At 40.4% G+C, this 25,261-nt stretch overlaps 2 protein-coding genes across 3 annotated transcripts; one reads left to right on the top strand and one right to left on the bottom strand.

The window, feature by feature from the left end:
• Positions 1–531: 531 nt before the first annotated feature.
• On the top strand, positions 532–11,204 carry PRPF19 (pre-mRNA processing factor 19). Of its 2 annotated transcripts, XR_011599718.1 has the most exons (17): positions 532–757; positions 3,692–3,841; positions 4,545–4,621; positions 4,941–5,082; positions 5,184–5,257; positions 5,342–5,404; positions 5,611–5,652; positions 5,796–5,870; positions 6,482–6,557; positions 6,798–6,907; positions 7,050–7,205; positions 7,339–7,408; positions 7,555–7,640; positions 9,748–9,918; positions 10,489–10,594; positions 10,761–10,920; positions 11,051–11,204. XR_011599718.1 is itself a non-coding variant. In XM_070931760.1 (16 exons), exons 1-16 carry the CDS (start codon positions 739–741, stop codon positions 10,856–10,858), a joined length of 1,515 nt encoding a protein of 504 aa, XP_070787861.1. In that variant the 5' UTR covers positions 532–738; the 3' UTR covers positions 10,859–11,204. The 2 variants fall into 2 exon arrangements, 1 of the variants encoding a protein (XP_070787861.1); XM_070931760.1 differs by having other exon boundaries at positions 10,761–11,204.
• Positions 11,205–17,111: 5,907 nt separating this feature from the next.
• On the bottom strand, positions 17,112–23,603 carry ZP1 (zona pellucida glycoprotein 1). Its single transcript, XM_070957307.1, has 10 exons — positions 23,539–23,603; positions 22,570–22,713; positions 21,596–21,780; positions 21,395–21,492; positions 20,816–20,943; positions 20,536–20,725; positions 20,080–20,230; positions 19,385–19,469; positions 17,806–17,922; positions 17,112–17,247 (listed from the first exon to the last, which is right to left on the bottom strand). The coding sequence occupies exons 1-10, from the start codon at positions 23,558–23,560 to the stop codon at positions 17,126–17,128; spliced, it is 1,242 nt and encodes a 413-aa protein (XP_070813408.1). The 5' UTR covers positions 23,561–23,603; the 3' UTR covers positions 17,112–17,125.
• Between the last annotated feature and the right edge of the window lie 1,658 nt (positions 23,604–25,261).

Here is a 25,261-nt window from a genome sequence, read left to right as displayed (position 1 = left end):
CCATTTGGTTGGTTCCGTCTCCCTGCGGTGGGTGGAAGTGACTTGAAAGTCCATGTGAAGGAGAGAATGATCAGATAATAAAAATCAATTTATACTTTTTTTTTCCATCCATTAGATACTAATTATAATGCATTAAACTGAATAAGATGTTTGGAATCCCTTTGAATATAGAAGAAATTTTTCCAGGAAAACTGCAGGGACTTCTCTAGGCAGTTTTCAGGGGGCAAGTCATCTAAATTTCATATGAAAAGTCATTTGGTTACTTTTGCTGTTTTCCAAGACTGACTAGATACATTACAGAGATACGGTTTGCATTTTCCATTATTTCCTGTTATCGGAGCTTGGCAAGTATCGCTGAATAAATCTACTTTTCAACCATACTTCCAGACCCGCGTTATGCCCAGCAAGTGCATGACGGGAATGGTAGTTTTTTTTCCCCGAGGGGGTGGCCTCCGGATCCGGAAGTAGCTTGTGTTCGCCGGACGGTTAGGTCACGCGGCGGGTTTTCTGCCCCTAACGGGGCGTGAGAGAGCGGAGAGGTTCCGCTTCCGGCCTCTTGCTGGAGGTTCGCGCGCGATTCGTGGCCCGTGGCGTGGTGGCCTTTAAAAAAGCTGAACCGGACTATCGAAAGCCGAATCTTCCTCCTCCTCGGCCCTCGTGGCCCCGAAGCCGCCACAAGGGTTAAAGCCCGAGGGATTATACCATTACAATAGCCACAGGGGGATTATCCTGCTCGCCATGTCCCTCATATGCTCCAGTGAGTGACCCGCTTTCTCCTCGGCTCTCGTTCTTCCCGCAGGGCTGCGGCCTCGCACGGAGGGAGGAGGCTCGAGAGAGGGGCTCCCCTTTTAACAGCCGCGACCGTTGGGCGGTTAACCGTGGCAGTTCCCAGTATGGAGGTGTCTGAGGGGTTGTAATGTTTACAGTCAGTGAGAGAGGATTACGGTCACTGTGGTAGACGGCAGGTAGATCGGTGGGAGCTGAGTGGTCGTCACAGGAGAAAGAAAGCCCTTCCTCCCCCTCTCTCCACAAGGCAAGACACCGAAGAATGGATTCAATAGTCCATTTAGATGTTAGAGGGGGAAAAAAACCCTTCTTCACAATTTGGTACCTGGTCTCTGAACAGTTCCTAGATGAAGATAAAGCTGACCCTTCTCAATCGTACATCTTAGGGAGCTTTTTCTTTCTTTTTTTTATTGATCACATTTTTTTCATAAATAGTGGAGTCTGCTGGAAGCAGTATATTTTTTTTCCAGAAAACTGCTATCCACTTCTGTAGGCATCCCACATCTCTAGCCTTTCTTTTTGCTTTTCTTCAGTGAAATTGCTTCTGTCGTATCTCATCTCTTATTTTCTTATTTTCCCTTTAGCTTGTTAAAGGGAAAGTTTGTATATTTTTATTCCAGTCATATTCTCATTTGTTTTGACTACATTTTGATTATATAAATTGCACATTCAGCGTTGTGGGCATAGATTGCATTTGCATCTTAAAGGTTTAAGAAATGCCTGTGAGTCTGATTAGCATAGATATATTTCAAATAGTAGCTTTTTAAAATATATTATTAAATCATTTTTTTTTTTACTTCTCTTGATTTGGGACTTAATATTCTAACTGAATATTACCAGTTTGTAATCATCTTGTGAAAGTAAATGTGCAAGGTCCTGTTCTATATAGTTTATATAAAAAGACAATAACATGGTTTACAGAATATGCTTGTTTTATTCTCAATCACTAATCTTGTCTTCATGTCTTACATTTAATCTCTGGCTTTCCACAAAGGGAGAAATATCTACATAATTTTTTGGAATATAGATCAATTATCTAGCTCTATTTTGGGCCTAATTAAGGGACCTAGTTTAGTTGCCTTCATTCTGTATGTTGAGATGGAGGGAGTGGATTCGTACATCTGTTATCTTGATGACTTTCACTACTAGTATCTGTCAAAAGAGATGGATAGAAGTTGGTCACTGTTTCTTGTTGTGTCCTGCATTTAGACTCCGGTTGGTGGCTTTAGCATGACTATGGCTTTCTTCAGTATCCTGTCTTATCCTCCATGCTATTTAACATATGTATCAAATTACTGACATCTGGAATTTGGCGAACAAGTATTAGCAACAATTAGTGATACCAAATCCTGTCTCTTCTTTCCAATGAAATTCAAACAATCTTGCTATTCATCGAGGCTTAATCAACACAAAGATATTCCCGATCAGTCAAAATACAGATTGAACATTAGACATTTAATCTGTTTTGAGGATTCGGGTCTGCAGTTTCCATGTAATCCCAGATTCAGACTTGAATGTAGATATCTACACATTAGTGGTATCCAGAAATGCATTTGCACAACTGAACTTAATACACAAACTGCTATTTTTCAGAGTGCCCTGTTTGCTAATAGTAACATATATTTTAATTATATCCCCCTATTAATATAATGTGCTCAACATAGGAATGCTTTGAACAATGCTTGGTAATTTCAGCTATGCTGCACTCACCCGATGTTGGGATGGATTTCTAAACGTCTAATTCCCTTATTCCAGCAATTTTATTGGTCAAGATTCGCATCACTCAAAAGTTGTCCCTGTAAATGTACTGACCTTGAAACTGTGGATCATATTTTACTGCACTGTGATTTTTGCAAGAATTTTTGGCAGGATATAAACACATATTTTAAAATTGAAACCATGGAAATATATTTTTGAATATGTTATAATTTTGCTGTCAGAGGAAATTTCTAAAATTACAATGGCAGCAGGCAAATTTTTAACTCTGGCTAGAAAAACAAGTATCAAAAACAAGTATAAAATTAAGTTTTAGATGTTTTATGTAATACCTATCAACTTAACTGTTAAACTGTTGTATTACATCAAACTTTTAAATTATACCTCTATTTTCTATTTGTGTGTTATGACCACAATAAACATTTACTGGTAACATACTGGTATACACAACAAGTTTTTAATGGGTTTTAAAGTCTTTAAATGGAACTTTATATGTGTATTTTATTTTGTCTTAATACAGTGCTGATGAACCATTTGGGCTTGGTGTGTCAAAAATTAAAAAAATGCCTAACTTGAGTCTGTTACTGTGTTTCCCCGAAAATAAGACCCTGTCTTATATTTTTTTGAACCCCGAAATAAGCACTTGGCCTTATTTTCAAGGAGGTCTTATTATTTTGGGGCACGTGAAGCAAGACGGGGCTCCTCTTGCCATCTTAACTGATTTCCAGCTCTGTCACCCTAACCCTAACCAGAGGAAATTGTGGGGACCAGCTGCGCATGCGTTTAAATATTTTTGGGGAGGGCTTATTTTCAGGGGGTGGCTTATTGTAGCGCATGCGCTCAAAAGCCCGATTGGGCTTATTATCAGGGAATGTCTTATTTTCAGGGAAACAGGATATGTGTCCCCACTCCCAATGAACAAAAGACAAACAATTCTGTATCTCTCTTGCCAATCATCTAGGCCCCCCTGAATAGTTGGAAGCAGTGCTGAGACTTGGCCTGAAGCACCAAGAATCCCATAGCACAATTCATTACATTTTCCTATTTTCAAAAAGAATAGAAAGATACATATTAATATTGTTGATAGAAGACATGCCTGTCAAAAGTTGATCCTGTTGTCTAAATTACTAAATACAGCATTTCCCCCCCCCCCCACACCTCCACCTTTTTTTTTTTTTTTTTGGTGCAGTTTCTAATGAGGTACCAGAACATCCCTGTCTGTCCCCAGTCTCAAACCATGTTTATGAGCGAAGACTGATTGAAAAGTATATTGCAGAGAATGGGACTGATCCAGTGAACAACCAGCCACTGTCTGAGGAACAGCTGTTAGATATCAAAGGTAAGGAAGATCAGGAGAATTTGTTTGTTGAATGCAGAATACCTAATCTGACTGGTCTCTTACAAAGTTGTATGTAAGTCTTGAAAATATTCGTTAGTTTATAGTAAAAGGTATAAACTAAAGTGATTCCAAACCATCAGGGCCAGGTTTATGGAAAAGATTGTTCAAAAGATCCATTTAGAACAATATTTCAAAAAATGTATATATGTATAAATCTTATTTATTAATTTATATCCTGCCCATCTCCCTAACCAAAGCAACGTTTGACTTAAAATGTATATCTGGCACTTCTCCCTAATCAGAAATCCCACCTATGTTTATGTTCGCATTTTTTCACTTTGTACTTTGTCCATTGTTTCCATGTTGTTCTTTCAATCCGATTTGCTTGAACATCTGTCTCCAACTATAATTATATCAAAGTCTGGTCAGATTTTTATAAAACATGTGTCCCTTCTGCAGCTTTTTTCAGCTCCTTGGGTTTTAAAATAGCAAGGCATGAATATAGCCTCTTTGCTTTTCCAGTTCCATTCATAGTCTTCAATTCTACCCGCACCTGGATCACACTACAACCCCCCCCCCAAAATAGACAAAATTAAATAATTCACTAAAAGTTGACAAAACTGTCATAGCCATGATTTAAAGGCTTGTGAGGGTACATATTGGAGTTCTCTAGAATTAATGCTTGTATATATTTTATTCACAGTTGCCCATCCAATTCGGCCTAAGCCTCCTTCTGCTACCAGTATTCCAGCTATCCTGAAGGCACTACAAGATGAATGGGTATATATATATATATATATATATACAGTAATCCAGAATTCTTACTTTATCGTGAGCAAATAATTTCTGCCAGTCATGTAACATCAACAATAAAATTTTGTGCTCGTAGAACAAGGGTGTCGTAAAAATCAATAGGCTGGTGTCAAGTGACATGAAAGCTATCCATTTTACTTTAATTTTCTGTTCACAATGGTGGGAAGACCAAGGCAGAAACTAATGGACTGCATATGCTGTCATGCTGTGTGTTCAGTTACTCACTAAGCCAGCACATCCAGATTTCATCACATGCAATATTAATGTACTGAATTACTTCCTTCAGGATGCTGTCATGCTACACAGTTTCACTTTGCGCCAGCAGCTTCAGACTACACGCCAGGAACTTTCTCACGCACTCTACCAACATGATGCTGCTTGCCGTGTCATTGCTCGTCTCACCAAAGAGGTGACTGCTGCAAGAGAAGGTATAGCACAGAATTTTTATTTTTATTTTTTAATGGGATGCAAGAAGAGTCCCCGTTTTACCAACTGTGTTAAACCTGCCAAATCATCTCTTTCTTCACAGCTTTGGCAACTCTGAAACCCCAGGCTGGCCTCATTGTTCCCCAAGCTATGCCCTCTTCACAACCAAATCCTATGGTATGTTCCACATATTTTTGTAATTCTCTTCATGCTGTATCTTCTTTCTCTGAACTAAAATGCTGTATTTGCTCTTTTTTCCAGGGTGCCGGTGAACCAATGGATTTAGGAGAGTTGGCAGGAATGACCCCAGAAATTATCCAGAAAGTAAGAAAAGTTCTCGGCTGAGGACTACAGATAAACAGTTATAATACATTGGCCTGAACTGTTAAATATAGAAATCATTGTGACATTTCTGTAGTAGGAATGCGCAAAAACATGTACCATTTTGAGTATGCAACTTCGCAAAATATCTAATTTCAAGCACTATCACAGCATAGTTTTTCCAATTTTTCTGTTTTTCTGTCTTGCAGCTTCAAGACAAAGCCACAGTGCTGACCACAGAGCGTAAAAAGGCAAGTGCCCCTTTTTACTAAACTGGGCTGTGGAATCTGAAGTGATTCTGGGATGTGCATAGCAGTTCTCTTAACAGAAGACCGAGTGATCCAATTGCCCGTCCTGTTCTTCGTAGATGAATTTTGTTTTTTTCTTTTTGCAGAGAGGGAAGACTGTGCCAGAGGAATTGGTGAAACCGGAAGAACTTAATAGATACCGGCAGGTGGCTTCACATGTGGTAAATATATGATTAATTGAGAAGAATATCCTAAGAGTCTTGAAGATTTGTAAATTTCTTTAACAATGCTGGTGAATTTCCTTCTTTCACACTGATGGGGCAACATTTAAATAAATGGTAGTTCTTTACATTTTAGATATTGCTGTACTCTGGAATGTCTGAGATTATATACTCCTATACTCCTTTTAAAAATAGAGAATTTCTTGTATGCACATACTATCTCTACATCAAAATAGCAGTATATCTATGCAGTGATGTGCTACTGGTATTTTGCTTGTAATTTTAATCTTGGTTCCTCTGTTTCATTATGCCTGGCAATTATTTTGCTTTGTTGATGCTGGATTTACTTTTTATTTTTTCTGCTAATGTTGCAAATCTTCAGTGGGACGTTTGCCACATCTTGCTAGGATGAAAACTGCTTAGTTTTTAGGAGCATTTTAGGAGCATTAGCAAACAAAAAAATGGAGTAAGCACACACAAACACCTCCCACCGACACACTTACAGAGACAGCCACCTCTTGTAAAAACCTCCTCTTATGTTGCTCACTGGTCAGTGATTAAAATGAGAAGATTTGGAATGCTAATTGCCATACCTTTGTGTTTTTAAACAGGGATTGCACAGTGCCAGTATCCCTGGCATCCTTGCTCTTGACCTGTGTCCTTCTGACACCAACAAGATCCTCACAGGTATGTTAAGACTTCTGCTTCCTTTATTTCCCAGAGTGCTGTTTTTTTGCTCCAAATGTATTTTTGAAAGGACAGTAGCTTACATTCCATATTTTATGTTGCAGAGGTCTGTTTCCCTGAAGCACCAGTATTAATGTTACCACAATATTACCCCGCTTATATGTATTTTAAGTCAACCACTGAAGAATGCTTTCTGTTAACTGATTCTGTTGCTGAGCTGCTCTGGTTTCTTGTTTGCAGGTGGAGCTGATAAAAATGTTGTTGTCTTTGACAAGAGCTCAGAACAGATCCTGGCCACCCTGAAAGGTCACACAAAGAAGGTCACCAGCGTAGTGTTCCACCCATCCCAGGTAAGAATTCTGGACCTTCTGCAGTCTTTTTCTATGACAGAATCTCTTACGAGGTTTTCTCATACATTTGTTGAAGGAATCAGGTTTACATGTATCTTACAGAATTGGTATTTAAGGAGATGGACTTCTCTTTGCCCTGCAGGAACTGGTATTCTCAGCATCTCCAGATGCTACTATCCGGATTTGGTCAGTCTCTGGCGCTTCCTGTGTGCAGGTTGTACGAGCCCATGAAAGTGCTGTCACAGGGCTGAGTCTTCATGCTACTGGCGATTATCTTCTGAGCTCTTCAGATGACCAGGTGAGCGTGAATCCAGAGGATCTTTTAGCCTAGATTTAAAAGAAAAATAAGAATTCAACATATAACAATAAAGAAAGTCATGATCTTCTGGCACCAACTGCTTATGTACAACCTCAAACTTTGCTTTTTATAGTATTGGGCTTTCTCTGACATCCAGACTGGCCGTGTACTCACCAAAGTCACAGACGAAACTTCTGGCTGTGGTATGGATTTTGTATTTAGAATCTAAATTGAGTATTCCGTGAGACATGCTTGAACAAGTGTAGTCTCAATGTGTTGGACATGCGGGAGGGAAGAAGCTGGTTGGAGCTCCCTCACTTATGCGGTGATTCGATATTCTTTCCTGCAGCTCTCACCTGTGCTCAGTTTCATCCTGATGGACTTATTTTTGGGACAGGAACAATGGACTCTCAGATTAAAATCTGGGATTTAAAGGTAAGAATTGGCTTCTAATATGACACTGTTGGAAAGTTTTACTTTGCAAGCCTGATTATTAAGGGTTTGCTGTCATTGACCATGCATATTTTAAAGTATTATTATCTTTTTATAGGTTATGAATGAGAACTGGAATATTTCATACATCAGTATCTTAACTAGAACTAGATAATTACTGATTTATTTAGTTTGTTAATGCTTTTGTGAATAAGTAGAATAAGTATGGTTGTTGTTATATACCATTATTTAGAAAGTTCTCAAGCTAATGTTAAAAGAACATGGAACTCTCCTTGACTACTTCTTTGTTGGGGGAAAAGACTTAAGGAGCAGTATGTCAAATGTTCCTCCTCCCGTAAAGATGTACCGTATTTTCCGGCGTATAAGACGACTTTTTAACACATGAAAATCTTCTCAAAAGTCGGGGGTCGTCTTATACGCCGGGTGTCGTTCTCCCGTAACCAGGCTCCTGTAACCAAAAGACTCTGACGAGCCTTAAATGGCTCTGGCGATCGAAGCTCTGACGATCCCAGCTTTGCTTGCTAATCAGGCAACTCAGCTGGGATGCCAGAGCCATGTTAAAGGAAAAAACTTTTTTCTTTTTACGTGGCTCTGCAAGCTCTGACGATCCCAGCTGAGTTGCCTGCCGATCAGGCAACGCAGCTGGGATCGCCAGAGCCATCGATCCAAGCTCTGACGATCCCAGCTGCGTTGCCTGCTAATCAGGCAACTCAGCTGGGATCGCCAGAGCCCAGAGCCCTGTAAAAGGAAAAGTTTTCCCCCTCCAGCTTGCTTACCTTAGCTGCTAATCGCAACGCTTGCCTTGCTTCGCTTGCCTGAATCCATTCCATCAGCAAGCCACTCCCTGCCTGCAATCATGCAGGCAGGAGTTGTGGACTTCAACTCCCAGAATTCCTCAGCCAGCAAAACAAAGCTGGCTGAGGAATTCTGGGAGTTGAAGTCTACAAGTCTTAAAGTTGCCAAGATTGGAGACCCCTGTTCTATTGGGTAAGTTTTTTTCCCCTTTGGGAGCTTTAAAAAAAATAGTCAATTGGGGTTTTTTTAGTTCTTCTTTTTTAGACCTAGCCATTTAAAGTTTAGGAAGTTTTAAATTTAGCTTTCATATAAAAATAAAAATAAAATAAAATAAAGTAATATTTGTGCAGCTTTCTGAGATTTAGTGTGTTTCTGTAGTGTTTCACTCTAACTACACAAACACACAAAATCTCACAAAGCTGTATGTGGAATTTTGTGTGTGTAAAGTGTGAAAGTTGTTTTTTTGGGCTTTTTGTGGCTGTGTGAGGTTCCTGCTTGTTGCAGGGGCCATTTTGAGTCTAGCACAGCTGCTTTTACATTGTGGGTGAGCCTGTTGTGTTGTGTGTGTGTGTGTAAAGTGTGAAAGTTGTTTTTTTGGGCTTTTTGTGGCTGTGTGAGGTTCCTGCTTGTTTCAGGGGCCATTTTGGGTCTAGCACAGCTGTTTTTACATTGTGGGTGAGCCAGTTGATGTTTTTTAATTTTTATTTGGTGTGCGTTGGAAGAGGGGCAGTCTTATACGGCGAGTATAGCCCAAACCCTATATTTTAACAGGAAAAGTCAGGGGTCGTCTTATACGCCCAGTCGTCTTATACGCCGGAAAATACGGTAGATAAAGATGGGGAACATTTCAAATAACTCCTACCTTCATGAAGTATAATTGTCATTCTTCTGAATCGAAAGATATGTGCAACAATTATGTTTATATTTTTGTTGCTTTTTTAAGATATCTAAATGGTAATGTAAAGTTCTTGGAAAACATTTGCTTTGAGAGGTGGCATATCTTTGTAAAGTAAAAAAAAATTAGTTGCTAGTATGATGAACTCTAAAGGCTCATTTCATTCTCTTTCAAACAGTTTTTTAATCTCTTTAAATCTGGTCTATCTGAAATATCTATCCTCCTAGGTATTGCTGTCTATGTTGCTTTGAGCTCAAAGTATTATACAGGAATATTATGGAATAGAGAATGAATGCTCACATCTCTGTTCATGGTGAAGGCAGAGAAGAGACATGAGTTGCATTTCTTTGGAGGGTACAACATCACTCTTAATATCCACTAATTGCTTGCCTTCCTCAGGAACGGACTAACGTCGCAAACTTCCCTGGACACTCTGGTCCCATTACTAGCATTGCCTTCTCCGAGAATGGCTACTACTTGGCCACTGCTGCTGATGACTCCTCCGTCAAACTCTGGGATCTCCGCAAACTGAAGAATTTCAAGACCCTGCAGCTGGACAATAATTTCGAGGTTTGCCTAGATGCATTTTCTTTGTCAGTTCTGTATTTTTTTATTCCTCTTTTTTTTTTAATATAGCCACTGAAATCTCTTCAGACAGATTTCTCCTAGCTGCTTTTAAAGCTTTGGAATTTCTTCCTTGAAATTGGGACAAAAAATGTCTCTATGCTATACGAGAGCTTGGTTTCTTTTGAAATGTGTGCACCCTCACACTACAGGTAATTACATTATAGCACAATACAAAAACAGTCCAAACCGTAACAAATAGTCAGTAGTTCCCAAATAATCACTGGCTAGGTTCAGTCATGACATAGTCAAGAAGAGCAGTATTTCCTGAACATCAGTAGGGAAGGCATCGTCCCTGACATTGGGAAGGCAAACTGTTTCAGTATGTAGGATTCATAGCAGAGATGGTTATTTCAGGGATCGCTTTTCCCCTAAAGTGGGGATTTATGGCATGTTCTCTTTATTTGTTTGTTTTGGCTGGGTAGATTTCATCAAAGTAGATGGTCTCAGAGATGTCCTAGATTATACGAATATATCATGCTTCTAGAAATCTATTTTCTGTACTTTCCTCTTTAGGTGAAGTCTCTCATTTTTGATCAGAGTGGTACCTATCTGGCCCTGGGTGGTACTGATGTCCAGGTGTTCATCTGTAAGCAATGGACAGAAGTTCTTCATTTCACAGGTATGAGATTGTTGCTTTTGTATCATTCTCCAGAGCCACTGTACAATATTGTCTTTAGTATTGGTGGCTAGCATCAGTACTTTGGCTGTTTCTTCTACCTTCCGTTTCTTTGAAGTGATAATCATAGAGTGAAAAATTGTCTGACTGTCCTTTCTTTTTTCTACAGAGCACAGTGGGCTGACAACAGGAGTAGCCTTCGGGCACCATGCTAAATTCCTGGCTTCCACAGGCATGGACAGAAGCCTGAAATTCTACAGCCTGTAGCTTCAGTTTCTAGGATGCAAAACCGCTGGATCCTATCCTTTGCTGTAATGAAAAACTATGGGGTAAACATGGGGTGTTGGACTGACGAAACATCGTGTACCTTATAGCTGTTGATGTCAATTTTCTGTAGCATGGGAAATTGCCTTCAGTTTTAAATACATTTGTTTTCCTCTCTCTGTTTGTTTTTCATAGAGATCTGTAACTGTAAGAATACTTAGTCAAAACCCATCCACTGCTGACTCTCTAATAGGGATAGTGGCAGAAATGAAGACGAAGAAAGGGAGGGGGAGATGTGCAAATTTTTGTATGTTGCTCTCTAGTTTCATTAAAAAAAACTAACAAGGTGTTTTTGGGTGGTATCTCACATTTCAAACATTTGAATTTTGAACTACATTTTGCCAACACACACAAGTTGGCTGTATCTCTTACAAATGTTTATGCATCAGAAGGTATCACAGTTCAGCAATTTTGATGATGAGTTCCTTAAAGATAGTATTCAATTTACATACATGCAAATGTGTGCTACTTGGAGATGTGAAATCTAGTACTTGTTTGATTAGAATAGACAGTAGTAGGCTATGTGGGCCAGGACCTGATTTGCATAAGACACCTTTCTGTATTTAGATCAGTGTGGTTTTGATCAGCCTTTTTCTCTGGGCTTCTTAATTTCCAAAGACTTTCATATTCGTTTCATTTCATTTATTTCGTAAATATATAAACGTACATTTTATTCTGTATTGTTTTAAGCATCACCTGGCTATATTGGGATAAAACTGAGGCCACAAAGTAGTTAATCTACCATTTTAAGTGAATTCATTTTGTCTGGTTAGTTTATGGATCATTGTGTTAGAAGCTTGGAATTACTGAGCAAACTGGTTAAATTAATCCTGGCAAGTGTTTTATATATAGCATATAGCAAGTAAAACATACTGTCAGGATTTTTCTGGGGACTTAAAGGAATTGTCACAGGACATTAAAATACCAATGCATTTTAGACATCAATACCAGAGACAGACCATGTTTGTCTATAAGTTTGTCGTCACATTTATACAGAAACATTAGGAAAAAAATCACTTCACTTAAAGAATGAACTTCATTGAACTACAAAGGCTTCACTTGTATTGCCTTACAGACCCTAAACAGCGACTGCAAGGCAATAGCTAAGATTGAACAGATCAAAGCAAGAGCACATCAACTTCTCCAGACATTTTTAAAAGAAGTTTGGTTATTTAAGTCCCATGAAAACAACACGGTTTCAAAAATGCTATGTGCTTACAAGGTCATTGGAGGATGCTACATTTTCATCACCTGCCACTTTATGGTATTGTGTTGTAAATCTTTGAACAGTTGTGATAAGGCCAGGATTAAAGCATACCAGTTAAGGCTAGCTGCTTCATAATGCAGTTACTGCTGCTTCTGTTAGATTCCCTAAACAGAAACTACCGTATTTTTCAGAGTATAAGACGCACCTTAGTTTTTGGGGAGGAAAAAGCTGATTAGTGGGTGGATCGGCCTCCCGGAAACCCCCAATCAGCTGTTCCCAGAGGTGAATTTTAGCAACGGGTCCCTTGGTTGTGAGCTCTCTGCTTTGCTTTTTTTTTTTTTTGCTTTTTTTCCTGCCTCTGAAAGAGAGCTTCAGAAAAAAAGCCTCTGAAACTCTGTTTGCGGGCTTCTTTTCTGAAGCTTAGTTTCTGATGCTTTTTTTGGCCTCTGAAACCTCCGTTTGAGAAACTGGGCGGGGCTACATTTGAAGTATAAGAGGCACCCAGATTTTCACCCTCTTTTTAGGGGGGAAAAGGTGCGTCTTATACTCCGAAAAAAACGGTAATATACTCTTCCATTGAATTGAACTTTCATCTTTTGTCAAGGCCTACACACCTATGGTTAGAAACTGAGAAAACTGCCCCTAGAACAGGCAAACAATTAGCCCTGTAATGCAGGATATTTTGAGTGGGATTGTGAATATCCCAAGTGTGAAATTGACACCCAAGTTTAGTATAACTTAATGTTATTAAGTATTGCTTACTGGTAATATATCCTACTGATACACATATAACTCATTCAGCAGAAGAGGTCTTATAGGCCATGATGGATTTCTTTGCATAATAGCAGGATGAATTCTGAAAGGAAGGACTTTTCATACAGAAATAATATGTTCAGCTTGTGAAATAACAATTTGAGAGGGGTAGACAAAAGAAGTAAACAGAAGACATTTACCTGCATCTTGGCATTAGGCAACAGATCTTGCTGAGAAAACAGCCGTTACAACTTGCTGTGCTCACCCAGCAAAAATTTAGAAAAAATTTAGAAAATTTAGAAAAAGCAAATTTTTTCCCTAGCAAAAATTTAGAAAAAGCAAATTTTCACAATGATCATACTGTCCAAGGGGCACAGCAAACAAGGAACAACAATGTATATTTGTACAACATCTATGGGACCTGCTTCATGGCTATCTAATTTTTATTTCATTTTCTTACAGTTCAGTAAAGCCAAACTCAGGTTTGTTATTTTCCAAAGCAAGCAGCGTTCTGGAGATCTATATGCAAGTTAGGCAAATTGCTGAGCAATTTTACCCTTCAGGAAGATGCTCAGAATAGCTGAGGGGTCATGTTGAAAGTGCAAGATTTAGTTTGAAAAGGAATCCCAAAATTTCTAGGTTTCATAGAAACCGTTAACTGTCTGTCAGAGTGTGTGTTCTCTTTTTTTCCCCCTATTAGAAAGGCAGAGACCTGACATCTGTTCAGTTTTACATACATTTGATACCTTGTGCAAATTAAAATGAAACTGACCACAAAAGCAACTGATATTTTGGCCTTGAATTGACAGATGATCTACAAACATCTTCCCTCCCTTTCCCCTTTTAGACAACCAGTTTCACTCAGACCAGGAGCATGAATATGTAGTTTACTTACATGGGTATTTAGAGTGTGATCAGAAAAATCCAGGTGGCAGTGACAACAGGGTGATTGAAGTTCCACCTGTTTTTGTGTGTTTTTTCATTGGGAGACTCCCACAGTGGAACTTAAGTTAGGCAACTATATACAGGTAGTCCTCAACGTATGACCACAATTGAGCCCAAAATTTATGCTGCTAAGTGAGACATTTGTTAAGTGAGCTTGCCCCATTTTACAACTTTTCTTGCCACATTTGTTAAGTGAATCACTGCAGTTAAATTAGTAACAGGTTTATTAAGTGAATCTGGCTTCCCCATTGACATTCCTCATCAGAAGGTCTCAAAAGGTGATCACATGCACCCCCAGGACACTCTAACCGTCATAAATGTGAGTCAGTTATCAAGCATCCGAATGTAAATCACGTGACCATGGGGATGCTGCAACAGTCATAAGAATGAAAAATGGTCATACGTCACTTTTTTTAGTGCCGTTGTAAGTTCAAATGGTCACTAAGTGAACTTATAAGTCGAGGACTATCTGTAAATGTTAAATAAATGTGCGTCATCGTCGACATCATCCTGACATACAGGATCACTGCCAGTTTGGCATTTAATGCACTTATTTATTGCCAGATTGCGATGGGGGTGGGGAGGTTAAATTGTGGAGTTTTAAAACCGGGCTTTTTAGTGTTGTACACTGCCCAGAGTCACTGTGAGATGGGTGGCTATATAAATTTGTTTAATAAATAAATAAGTACACTTTCTTTGTGGCAGAGTGGGGCCATAATAAAACCATTTTCTGTCAACTGAACAGAAAGAAAGCCACGTTTGTCAAATGTCATCAAGAAGAAACCCTGGCCAGGAGAAAAGCAGCCCTGTCAATGCTAGTTTGTGGTGGGCGAACAGTGCAAGTTGTGCTATGAAGCCTGCCTGGCCCCTGAATATTTGCTAAGCTAACAGAGAGAGTTGTTCTGCCAGCATCGCACTGCCAGAAAAAGGCCAGGTGAGACCCTCATCTCAAGAAGCCCCCTCACATTCGGGCAGAGCTAAGATAGGGGAAAGGGATTGTCAACTTCAGCCATCCCTCTTGGTTGACTGACTGCTTCACCAGAGGAAGCTAACCCAAGGAGGGGTAAGTCTCATTTGGGAGAAAGAGTGAAGTTTAGCATCCTGGGCAGTGGTGAAATCCAAATTTTTTTACTACCGGTTCTGTGGGTGTGGCTTGGTATGCATGGTGTGGCTTGGTGGGCGTGGCAGGGGAAGGATACTGCAAAATCTCCATACCCACCCCACTCCAGGGGAAGGATACTGCAAAATCCCCATTCCCTCCCCACTCTGGGGCCAGCCAGAGATGGTATTTGCCAGTTCTCCAAACTACTCAAAATTTCCGCTACTGGTTCTCCAAATTGCTCAAAATTTCCACTACCGATTCTCCAGAACCTGTCAGAACTTGCCGGATTTCACTCCTGATCCTGGGGACCCTAAGGTTGCTATTACCGCTTTAGCAAAGGCATTAAAAAGCTGCCTGGGTTCACTGAGGCAGCCCCGGGCCTGTCTGAGTCATGAAGCCTTTTCTAGGGCAACCATTCCAGTGAATCCTGCCAAGCACTTTCACTCTGAGGCAGGAAGACTTGATTTCTCCCTTCAGGAAGGTAGACAAGCTGGGTTGGGGTTTGTTTTGTTGTTTTTTGTTTTGCTCCTTCTCCTGATTTTGGAAAATGAGAATGCGTATCTTTAAAGGAAACCCAGATTTCAGCAACTAGGTAACAATTCAGCGAGCTCATCCTTTCCATTAAAATATGAGATTAGGCAAAGAGAGGAATTGGATTTGACCTTGGTCATATCCAAAAGACTGGGGAGGGGAGGATGCAGTCTCAATTTTGTTAGATCCCCCCCCCACTACAATTTTTCCCTCCTTTCACTACTTATTCAGTACAAAGCCAGCTGGGTGACCTTGGCCCAGTTCCTCTCTCTCTCAACCCTAGAAAGTAGGCAAGGACAAACCACTTTTGAAAAACCTTGCCAAGAAAACAGCTAAGAGTCAAAAATTGTCTCTATGGCAAAAAAGAGAGAGATGACTTTATAAAGTGGTATGCAGTTACCATTATAGAGGTAGATTAAAAGTGGCCTACAGTATCAATTTCTCATCAACTTGAACCCCAATGAAATCCTAGTTTTATTCTTGCAGGTAGGGTATGCACCCAAATTCATTCTCTAGGACAAAACCCTGCCTGTAGGTTTTTGTCATTTTAAAATGACCCCATCCTTGATCCCATCCTCTCAGTTTTAATTGAATTTGGTTTTAATTGGGTTATTTTAATTACTGGGCCGAAATTATTTAATTGTTTTTAAACTGTTTTTTAAATTTTATATGTTATGTTTTATCTCGGCTGTGCACCGCCCTGAGTCCCGCAGGAGAAGGGCGGTATAGAAATATAATAATAAATAAAATAAAATAAATAAAAAACATTAGGCTAGCCTATATTTTTGCATTGATATTTTTTGATTCTGTATCAGAAAACAAAAATGTAATGGTGTAGACAAAGGGGGTTTCCAACAATTAAGGCCCATCTCTGCTGCAAGTCATGAATATAGTAATTGGAGCTGAAACAAGTTCCAAATAAAATGTTAAGTATCCCCATGCAACATCAATGGCAGCAAAGATAGGGCAAACTCTGGTTTTTCCATCCACTTCTGGTGATGAAGTTCAGAAGGTATTTTGAAAGATATAAAAAATGGGTCAGCTGGAAAATGTGGGAAAGTATTGTTTTGCTACCAGACATCCCACCCCCCCTAAATATGTGTTGCTCCCCTCCTCCCATTGTTGCATTTGTGCAGATCATCTCAGGGCCATGTTTACAAATCTGCAATTCATATAACTCACATGAATTATTACCAGCAATAATTCATTCTGTCTTTATTTCTCAGAAACTCCTTAATAATTCCTAGAAACACTTTCTAGAATCTCTCTTGTTTGCTTCATTTAATATAGCTGGTGCTTTTAATGTCATCCCTCCCCTTGAAGCAATATTGAGGCCCTGGCAATAAGCTTAGAGGACCTCATGCAGGAATCTGTTTGAAATAAGAGACATTCTTTCTCTTTGTACATGCAGTATTTGCATAAAGGCATAGTTTTTAAAAGGATCCATATGATAAAAAAGGGAGTGAAGCATGAATTTTGATATCAAAAATGGGTTTCTTGCATTCATAATTGTAGCAATGTGAAGATATCTAACATCTACATAAGAACTGAATTATTACTGGAAGTAATCAATGGCAGATTTTCTATCTAGTCAACGAAGAACTGAAATATCAAGAGACACTTTATAAGCTATTGGGTATAGCTTTATTTATGTATTTTCTGTATAACAAATTTAGAACTTTGTAATCCTGCTTCTTTTCTTCCAGAGCGCTAGCACAGCAATAAATAGGATAATCCCAATGATAGGTAGTACCACCAAAAGCACCAGAGTCAGGTCTTCACTGGAGTTCACATCTGTGGATAAGAGAAAACAGTTTGTAACTTATCTATTGTCATCTCACAAAGCAGTTGTCACTTGGCCAAGCTATTGAAAAACATTTTTCTTGCTGTATAATGATTATTCTGTAGGGGCCACAGAAATAGCACTGAATAAAATATAATGATGTCCACATTTCTTATGAATGCTCCCTTACTTAATCTTTACGTAACATATTCTATTATAGAATATACAGTGGCTTGAGATCCAAATTATTAGCAAATTCTATCAGCATTACCCCAGCTTGGGGTAAAAAGAATGAGGGGGAAGAGGAAGTTTACAGCTTGGATTTTTCTGTAATAATAATGCAACAGCTTCAGGACTGTCAGTACATTCTGGAATATTAAAGGCAGTAATTGTCAGCTGGTGCCTATTTACCAATCCACTTATAAATATTCCTATTTAAATGACTATGCATATCAAGCATTCACTTTATACAGAAATGTAGTAATCCGAGATTGGTGTTTTAAGGAAAATATGAAGTATGTTAAATATATTATTTTAATTCCTGGCTCTTTATTATTGTAATTACTTACCATTCTTCCACTCGACTTGTTTCTCATGAATACTTTCTTGAAAAATTACAGCTCCATAAGTGCTTACTAAATCCAAGGATTCTGTCTCATTCTCCTCCTTCAAAAACCGACGGCCTCCTAAGACACAGGACAAGATCTCCAATAAGATACATAGAAATGATAAATTCCCAGCAGATTGCAATTTAATTACTAAAGGGGAAAGTTCTAAAATAATAATAATAGGGGATTGGTGAAAGAAAAGTTCAAAAGACCACTCTCTCAGCTCAATTCACCTCACAGAGTTATGAGGAAAATAAGAGGAGGAATGGGCATTAGATATGTTTGCTGCCTTGAGTTATTAATAAAAAAACAATAAAGGTAGGATGAAAATATTTTTTAATTATTTACATAATCACTTAAACATATACAAATATTTTTAAAAAAATGAATCCATGGGATAATCAAGAAATTATAAATTAGTAAGCTTAATTTTAATCAGGCAAACTGGTGAAAACACTATTCAATGAAAAAGAATTGAGGCACACAGAGGCATAAGCCCACTAAAGAAAAATCTGCATGATTTTACAATGCTAAATACTGCTTTACCAATATTTCATTTTTTTAGAATAACCGTCAAGTGAATGAAAATAACCTTGCTCATGTTCAATATTTGGATTTTCTAAAAGCCTGTGGCAAAACTGGTAAGAAAAATACAATTTAGTGGCAATGAGGTCAAAAGCTTTGTTCTTTTACATATTGCAAACAGGCAAAACAAAACACAAAATTAATTAGTAATATGTCGAATGGAGACAAGTAGAGTTTCTCAAGAACTTGTTTCAGAACCAGTGCTTTTTAACTTAAACTGCACCTAATCAATGTTGGAAGAGCCCTTAAAACTTTATTTAGTCTAACTTCTTCTTCAATGGAGGAACTGCTAAACATTTTGGACATGTGACTATGTATCTTCTATTTGAAAACCTCCAGTAAAGAGTGATATGTCACATCATGAACACCATCAGGAAATTCTTCTTAATATTTAACCACCTGAATCTATCTCCCTCTGATTCTTGCATTGCCCTCTGCCTGTGGGGTGAAAGAGAACAAGTGTACTTCCTCCAGTGTATATCTGAAAACTGCTACCATTTCTCCCCTCAGTCTTCTCTTCTGCAGGCAAAATATACTAGCTCCTCTAACTATTTCTCATGGGGCTGTTTGTCAATCCCCTTGCCACCTTATAGTCATCCTATGAACTTGCTCCAATGTATCAATGTCTATTTTATATACTGCAATGTCCAGAGGTGAATACAGCATTCCAATTGGGGTTTGATCAAGGCAGAGTAGAATGGGACAATTGCTTCTTATGGTCTTCCTTGCTCATACAAGTTTATGGATAAGCAGTGAGCTAGTCAGGTTTATGGGCAATGCTAAACTATTGAAAATGATTTCAAAAATCCTTCCTTAACCTAGATCATGTTTGATTTCTTCATGCATTCCAAGATATGTTGATGTTAACTATTTTTATATATTATGTGCCTCATGAACACCTAAGTAGAGGGAGAAAAGTCCTTTAAAACTGTGGCAGTGAAGCATTCTAACTTACTTGAAGTCACTGGCATTTGACATGCAACTCTGCAGGAATCATGATCGGAAGGATGGCAAACAGATACGCTGCAGAAGAGGTACACCTAGAAAAGAGATAGCATGAGTCTGTTAACAGAGTAGACCAACTTCAATCTTGCCAGGTCTAATTTTAGTTAATTTCAACTCACACAAGATTATAACTTCTATTAAGATATATCTCCAAAATATGTACTCATTAATGCCTTGCTAAAAAAGACATTTTCAGTCTCCTTTATTTACCCAAATAAGCAAGCAATGGGCAGTGCCCTAACAATTAAGGTATTGTATATTTTATCCATCTCTCTTTAGATATAAGATATACACAGCTTCCATAAGCAGTTTATTAGATACAAGTATTCAGGAAACAAGATTTCTTAAACAGATTTGTAAAAAAAGATGACTACAAATAAATATATTGGTCTCACCTCAAAATGCCCATTAAAAATCCAGGTTAATGCCCTCCAGAGATTTGTTTCAGACCTGCTCCTTAGCAACATGTGTGATCTGTACTAGTATTAAAAACCTGACCACACCATTTTCTTAGGAAAAGTAGTTACTAGATTTTTCCCCTTTATATTCAAGTAGCATACTGTGCACATTGTCCCCTACTCTCTTAGAAGATAATTTAATTGGAAAAACTGAATGCAAAAAGAAGTATTTTGCTTATCATCTTACCAAACCATCTAGCACCATTTGAGGGGCAGAATCCACAAATGTGAACGTGTAAATGATGAAACGCTGGTAGTGGTTAGGAAAGGGAAGCTCTGATGTAACAGGTCCCATGGGTACCAGCTCGGTTCTGTAGTTGTCGCCTTCAAATGGGCACCTGGGAAGAAGACGCATTAGAAAGGCTGTCAAGATGTGGCTCTTTCTCCCAGCCTTGGGATCATGATGTGTTGAAGGCCCAATTGTATAATGGTTTCATTTCCGTTTGGATCTACATTTTATTATTCCATCATCATTAATTGGTTTAACCAGATTTTACAGAATTTTCTGTAAGCCACCCAGAGTCACGCTGATTAAAGTGGATGGCTGTATAAACTTGTTTTAAATAAAGTGAGTAAAATATTGCCATTGAAACCACCCAGTGCTATGAGAATTAGCATTTTTCTTTTTTTTTTATTTACTTACCCATCTACTAGGATTGGCCACTGTAATTGCTCAAGGGGATTTGAATTTGGAGTAGCCCAGCAGTCATGGAGAACCAGAACTAGGGATGGGTCCAGTCTCTGTAGGATGCGAATCTCCACATGCACAGGCTCTCTCAGGATCTTCACAATAGGATACTGTGTATCTGAGTAGTATGAGGTATAGCTCGAATCTGGGGACAAGAGGCAAAATATGGCTGTATGATTTTTCAAGGCAAGGAGATGCACAGCTGTCTTGATATCAGACATTAAGGCATATGTACCAGTGGCAATTCGCAGCTCAAGCCGGAGAGGTCCCACTTGGAAAATTGGAGCTGGGCTGGGAGGTGAGAACACTTCAACCTGAAGTGGCAGGAAATCAGTAGCATTGTAGATACAACGAGCATGAAGCCTACATGTACAAGATAGAAGAGACTTTCCTGTAAATCATTTGTTTTGAGTAAAATGTTCAAAATTAATCTTACTTTTAGTAGATAGCTATCTTTTCTAAGGTTTTGAGTTAACAAACCTCGGTTATAACATGATTATTTATGGCAGTCTAAACAAATGTGAATCAAGCTGCGCTTAACTGTTGGATACTTTGAAAAAAAGTGCTATAGAAGATGGACCTTAGTTTACAAATGATGCGCAACCAATCTATGCCAAAAGTGGGGAGCCTTCTACAATTGGACTTCCATTCCCATTCTAATCAGCTAATGTACTCAATAATCTGGAAAAATAACTACATAAATCAAAAGCTAAACTACATAAATCTGTAAAACTTAATTTAGAAGACTAAAAATATCCATATCTTAAAACTAAAGGGAGAACTATCTCATCGGTACATGGCAAATTGAACATACATGAAGGTACTATCTCGTGTAATAGAGCCATCTGGACCTTTTAGGATGTCAAGGCCAGAAACCAGCTGGTTTTCGTATATCAACTTGCCACCAGTCACCTAGAAGGACAACAAACACAGGCATTTTTATATGGTCTAGTAATTAAATCAAAGATCCTTCAAGATCCAGATAGATTAGCACTTGCCTAGACAGCATCCTCACCTGGACAGTTGTGCCACACTGTGTGAGAGGAAAGCGGAAGACCAGGAAAGATTCTGTCTTCCTGACTGGACTGCAACCTGCTTGGGCATAGGAGAGTTTGACACTCTCCAGAATGATCGGATAATCCAGCATATCCCTGGAGATTACCAAAATGAAGTAGCCATCTCGAAGGCACTGAACAGTGACTACAAGACACAAAGTGCAGAGATTACAAGCCAAACAGATCAAGAACACTTGGGGTGGATGGGTGTGTTTGTTTATTTTCAGGAAAAGGCAGAAGTGATAGTTCTCTCGCCCAGTTTTATCAGACTGGGAGCAGAAAATCTATTGCTCAGCTGCTTTGATGCTTCTCACATTAAAAATAAAGTGTATCTAGAATAAGCTTCACCAATATGAATCAATGTATAATCTGCAAAGGCCCCAGTGAATAATTTCTAGAGTTATTGACCATGTTGGAGGAAAACTTGGAAAGTTGTCCCGATGAACAGCTTGATGTTCCACTATAGTTTGGTGCAGCAGTTAAAGTGCTGGCCTAGAAACAGAAGATAGTGAATTCTAGTCCTGCTTTAGGCATGAAAAACCAGCTGGATAATGTCTCAGCCTAACTCACCTTACAGAGTTGTTGTCATTGTGATAGGAGAAAGGAGTACGAATAAGTTTGCCACTTGGAGTTGTATATGGAAAAAAGGAGGGATAAAAAAAATCGAACAAAATATCCTAAACAATATGGAAAACCTTAAAACCGAAATTCGCACAAGATCTGACTATTGCATATAAACCCTCTTTTTATGAAAATGATCTTATTTGATAAAATGCTGAAAAGAATGTGGATAAGAAAAAAAAAACTGTCTCAGCAGTGTTCCTAGTTATTGGCTGAGAGCAAGCAAGACATTTTACTTTCAAAGTACAGCAATGGCTCAGCAATGGCTGGACCCTAGGCTCAGCATTAAGTATTTTTTTTTTTTACTTTTTACCTGTGTTGCCATAGTAGCATGGAGTCACCTGATCCCTAGCATCATAACAGCATCCAGTCTGATGACAAGCTGTTGGTCCTTGTACATCTGCACAGGGTATTCTCCCAGAAGAAACTTGGCATTGCTGCTGAGTTAGAGGACGACCTGGAAGTAAGAGAAATTACATTGTTTAGAAAATAGAAAAATTAGCCCTTAATGATTAGATGCATGTATCATAATAAACCATAATGTTTTTGTCTGGTTTGAGCTTAGCATCACAAACTCTTGTGATTCAAGGAACAAAGGGAGAAGGGCAGAAATACACAAGAAGCTGAAAACTGGAAGGGCTTTATACCTAAATATAAAGACAACTAGACCTCACATGTGACCTGTTAGGTCATTTCAGAGATATTTCCTTACTGGATTCCTCAATGCCTTCAAAAATAGCAGAGCTTCCAATGGACATCAAGAGTTCTTAAAGTATCTCCATGGAAAGTGTACTGGTGAACTGTATAGGAGTCAAACATCAGGAGCTGACATATGAAATGTTTCATGATGTTTTGTATTAAGTCATAAAATACTTCGATAATTTTTATGTCCTAAATTGTTTTATAAAACCTGCCAGATTTCAATTCGACAGGTGTCATGGGTCCCAGATTTTGGATGCATTCTACAAGTTAGCCCATTTGAGGTAATTTGGTTGAAAACATTTTGGCCTATGAGGCACCGTTTCACCCAGTTAAAGGTAACAGACACACAGTATTTAGTAGTATATAAATAAGAAAAAGCAGAACTAGAAAAGCAATATAGAGCAAGAATGCCTATATAACCATTTCTTTCTCACCGTATGATAAGATCTGCACATTCAAAAATTAAAAACATAAAACGAGAAACCAAAGTTACATTTATTGAGTGATCATATATACTCCATATTGCACATGTATGAAACTGGCAATAACAAAAATTTAAGTAATAAGAAAATCCACATACCTAGGCTAGACTGGATGACCATAGGATGCACATGCCCAGGAAAGGCCTCACCAGGACGAAAATGGTCAGGCTGAAGTGGAAGAAGCTGGCCAGGTTGCGATTCGCCTGGATACACCAGGCCTGGCTGAAACTGCCCTGGACGCACTAAGCCAGGTTGTGACACAACTGGATGCACTAGACCAGTCTGGAGTGGGTGCACATGTCCGGGCTGAACTGGGTGCACGAAGCCAGGCTGGGACTCACCTAGGAGCACCTGTCCTGGCTGGAAGGGACGCACTAGGCCGGGCTGGGACTCTCCTGGGCGAACCTGGCCTGGCTGGATGGGGCGCACTAGGCCGGGCTGAGACTCTCCTGGGCGAACCTGTCCTGGCTGGATGGGGCGCACTAGGCCGGGCTGAGACTCTCCTGGGCGAACCTGTCCTGGCTGGATGGGAGGCACTAGGCCGGACTGAGACTCTCCTGGGCGAACCTGTCCTGGCTGGATGGGAGGAACTAGGCCAGGTTGGGACTCTCCTGGGCGAACCTGTCCTGGCTGGATGGGGCGCACTAGGCCGGGCTGAGCCTCTCCTGGACGAACCTGTCCTGGCTGGATGGGAGGCACTAGGCCGGGCTGAGACTCTCCTGGGCGAACCTGTCCTGGCTGGATGGGGCGTACTAGGCCGGGCTGAGACTCTCCTGGGCGAACCTGTCCTGGATGGATGGGAGGCACTAGGCCGGGCTGAGACTCTCCTGGGCGAACCTGTCCTGGCTCGATGGGGCGTACTAGGCCGGGCTGAGACTCTCTTGGGCGAACCTGTCCTGGATGGATGGGAGGCACTAAGCCGGGCTGAGACTCTCCTGGGCGAACCTGTCCTGGTTGGATGGGGCGTACTAGGCCGGGCTGAGACTCTCCTGGGCGAACCTGTCCTGGATGGATGGGAGGCACTAGGCCGGGCTGAGACTCTCCTGGGCGAACCTGTCCTGGCTGGATGGGGCGTACTAGGCCGGGCTGAGACTCTCCTGGGCGAACCTGTCCTGGCTGGATGGGGCGTACTAGGCCGGGCTGAGACTCTCCTGGGCGAACCTGTCCTGGTTGGATGGGGCGCACTAGGCCGGGCTGAGACTCTCCTGGGCGAACCTGTCCTGGCTGGATGGGAGGCACTAGGCCAGGTTGTGACTCTCCTGGACGAACCTGTTCTGGCTGGATGGGAGGCACTAGGCCGGATTGGGACTCTCCTGGGCGAACCTGGCCTGGTTGGATGGGGCGCACTAGGCCGGGTTGGAACTCTCCTGGGCGAACCTGTCCTGGATGGATGGGAGGCACTAGGCCGGGCTGAGACTCTCCTGGGCGAACCTGTCCTGGCTGGATGGGGCGCACTAGGGCGGGCTGAGACTCTCCTGGGCGAACCTGTCCTGGCTGGATGGGAGGCACTAGGCCGGGCTGAGACTCTCCTGGGCGAACCTGGCCTGGTTGGATGGGGCGCACTAGGCCGGGCTGAGACTCTCCTGGGTGAACCTGTCCTGGCTGGATGGGAGGCACTAGGCCGGGCTGAGACTCTCCTGGGCGAACCTGTCCTGGCTGGATGGGAGGCACTAGGCCGGGCTGAGACTCTCCTGGGCGAACCTGGCCTGGTTGGATGGGGCGCACTAGGCCGGGCTGGGACTCTCCTGGGCGAACCTGTCCTGGCTGGATGGGGCGCACTAGGCCGGGCTGAGACTCTCCTGGGCGAACCTGTCCTGGCTG

This window comes from Pituophis catenifer, unplaced genomic scaffold (genome assembly GCF_029215685.1).
Source record: "Pituophis catenifer annectens isolate HBS135680 unplaced genomic scaffold, rPitCat1.0.hap2 SCAF_1, whole genome shotgun sequence".
NCBI classification, from domain to species: domain Eukaryota; kingdom Metazoa; phylum Chordata; class Lepidosauria; order Squamata; family Colubridae; genus Pituophis; species Pituophis catenifer.
This window is presented reverse-complemented; position numbering and strand designations above follow the sequence as displayed.

Bases quoted from the DNA above. Each gene is read 5' to 3' on its own strand.
- PRPF19 (XM_070931760.1), top strand. The intron at 5,083-5,183 runs GTATAGCACAGA...CTTTCTTCACAG, and splicing joins GGTGACTGCTGCAAGAGAAG to CTTTGGCAACTCTGAAACCC. The intron at 7,206-7,338 runs GTGAGCGTGAAT...TGCTTTTTATAG, and splicing joins TGAGCTCTTCAGATGACCAG to TATTGGGCTTTCTCTGACAT.
- ZP1 (XM_070957307.1), bottom strand. From the start codon at position 23,560: ATGGTCATCCAGTCTAGCCTAG. The intron at 21,781-22,569 runs GTAAAAAGTAAA...TGTGTCTTGTAG, and splicing joins ATGCTACTATGGCAACACAG to TCACTGTTCAGTGCCTTCGA. The intron at 17,248-17,805 runs GTAAGTAATTAC...TCTTATCCACAG, and splicing joins ACAAGTCGAGTGGAAGAATG to ATGTGAACTCCAGTGAAGAC.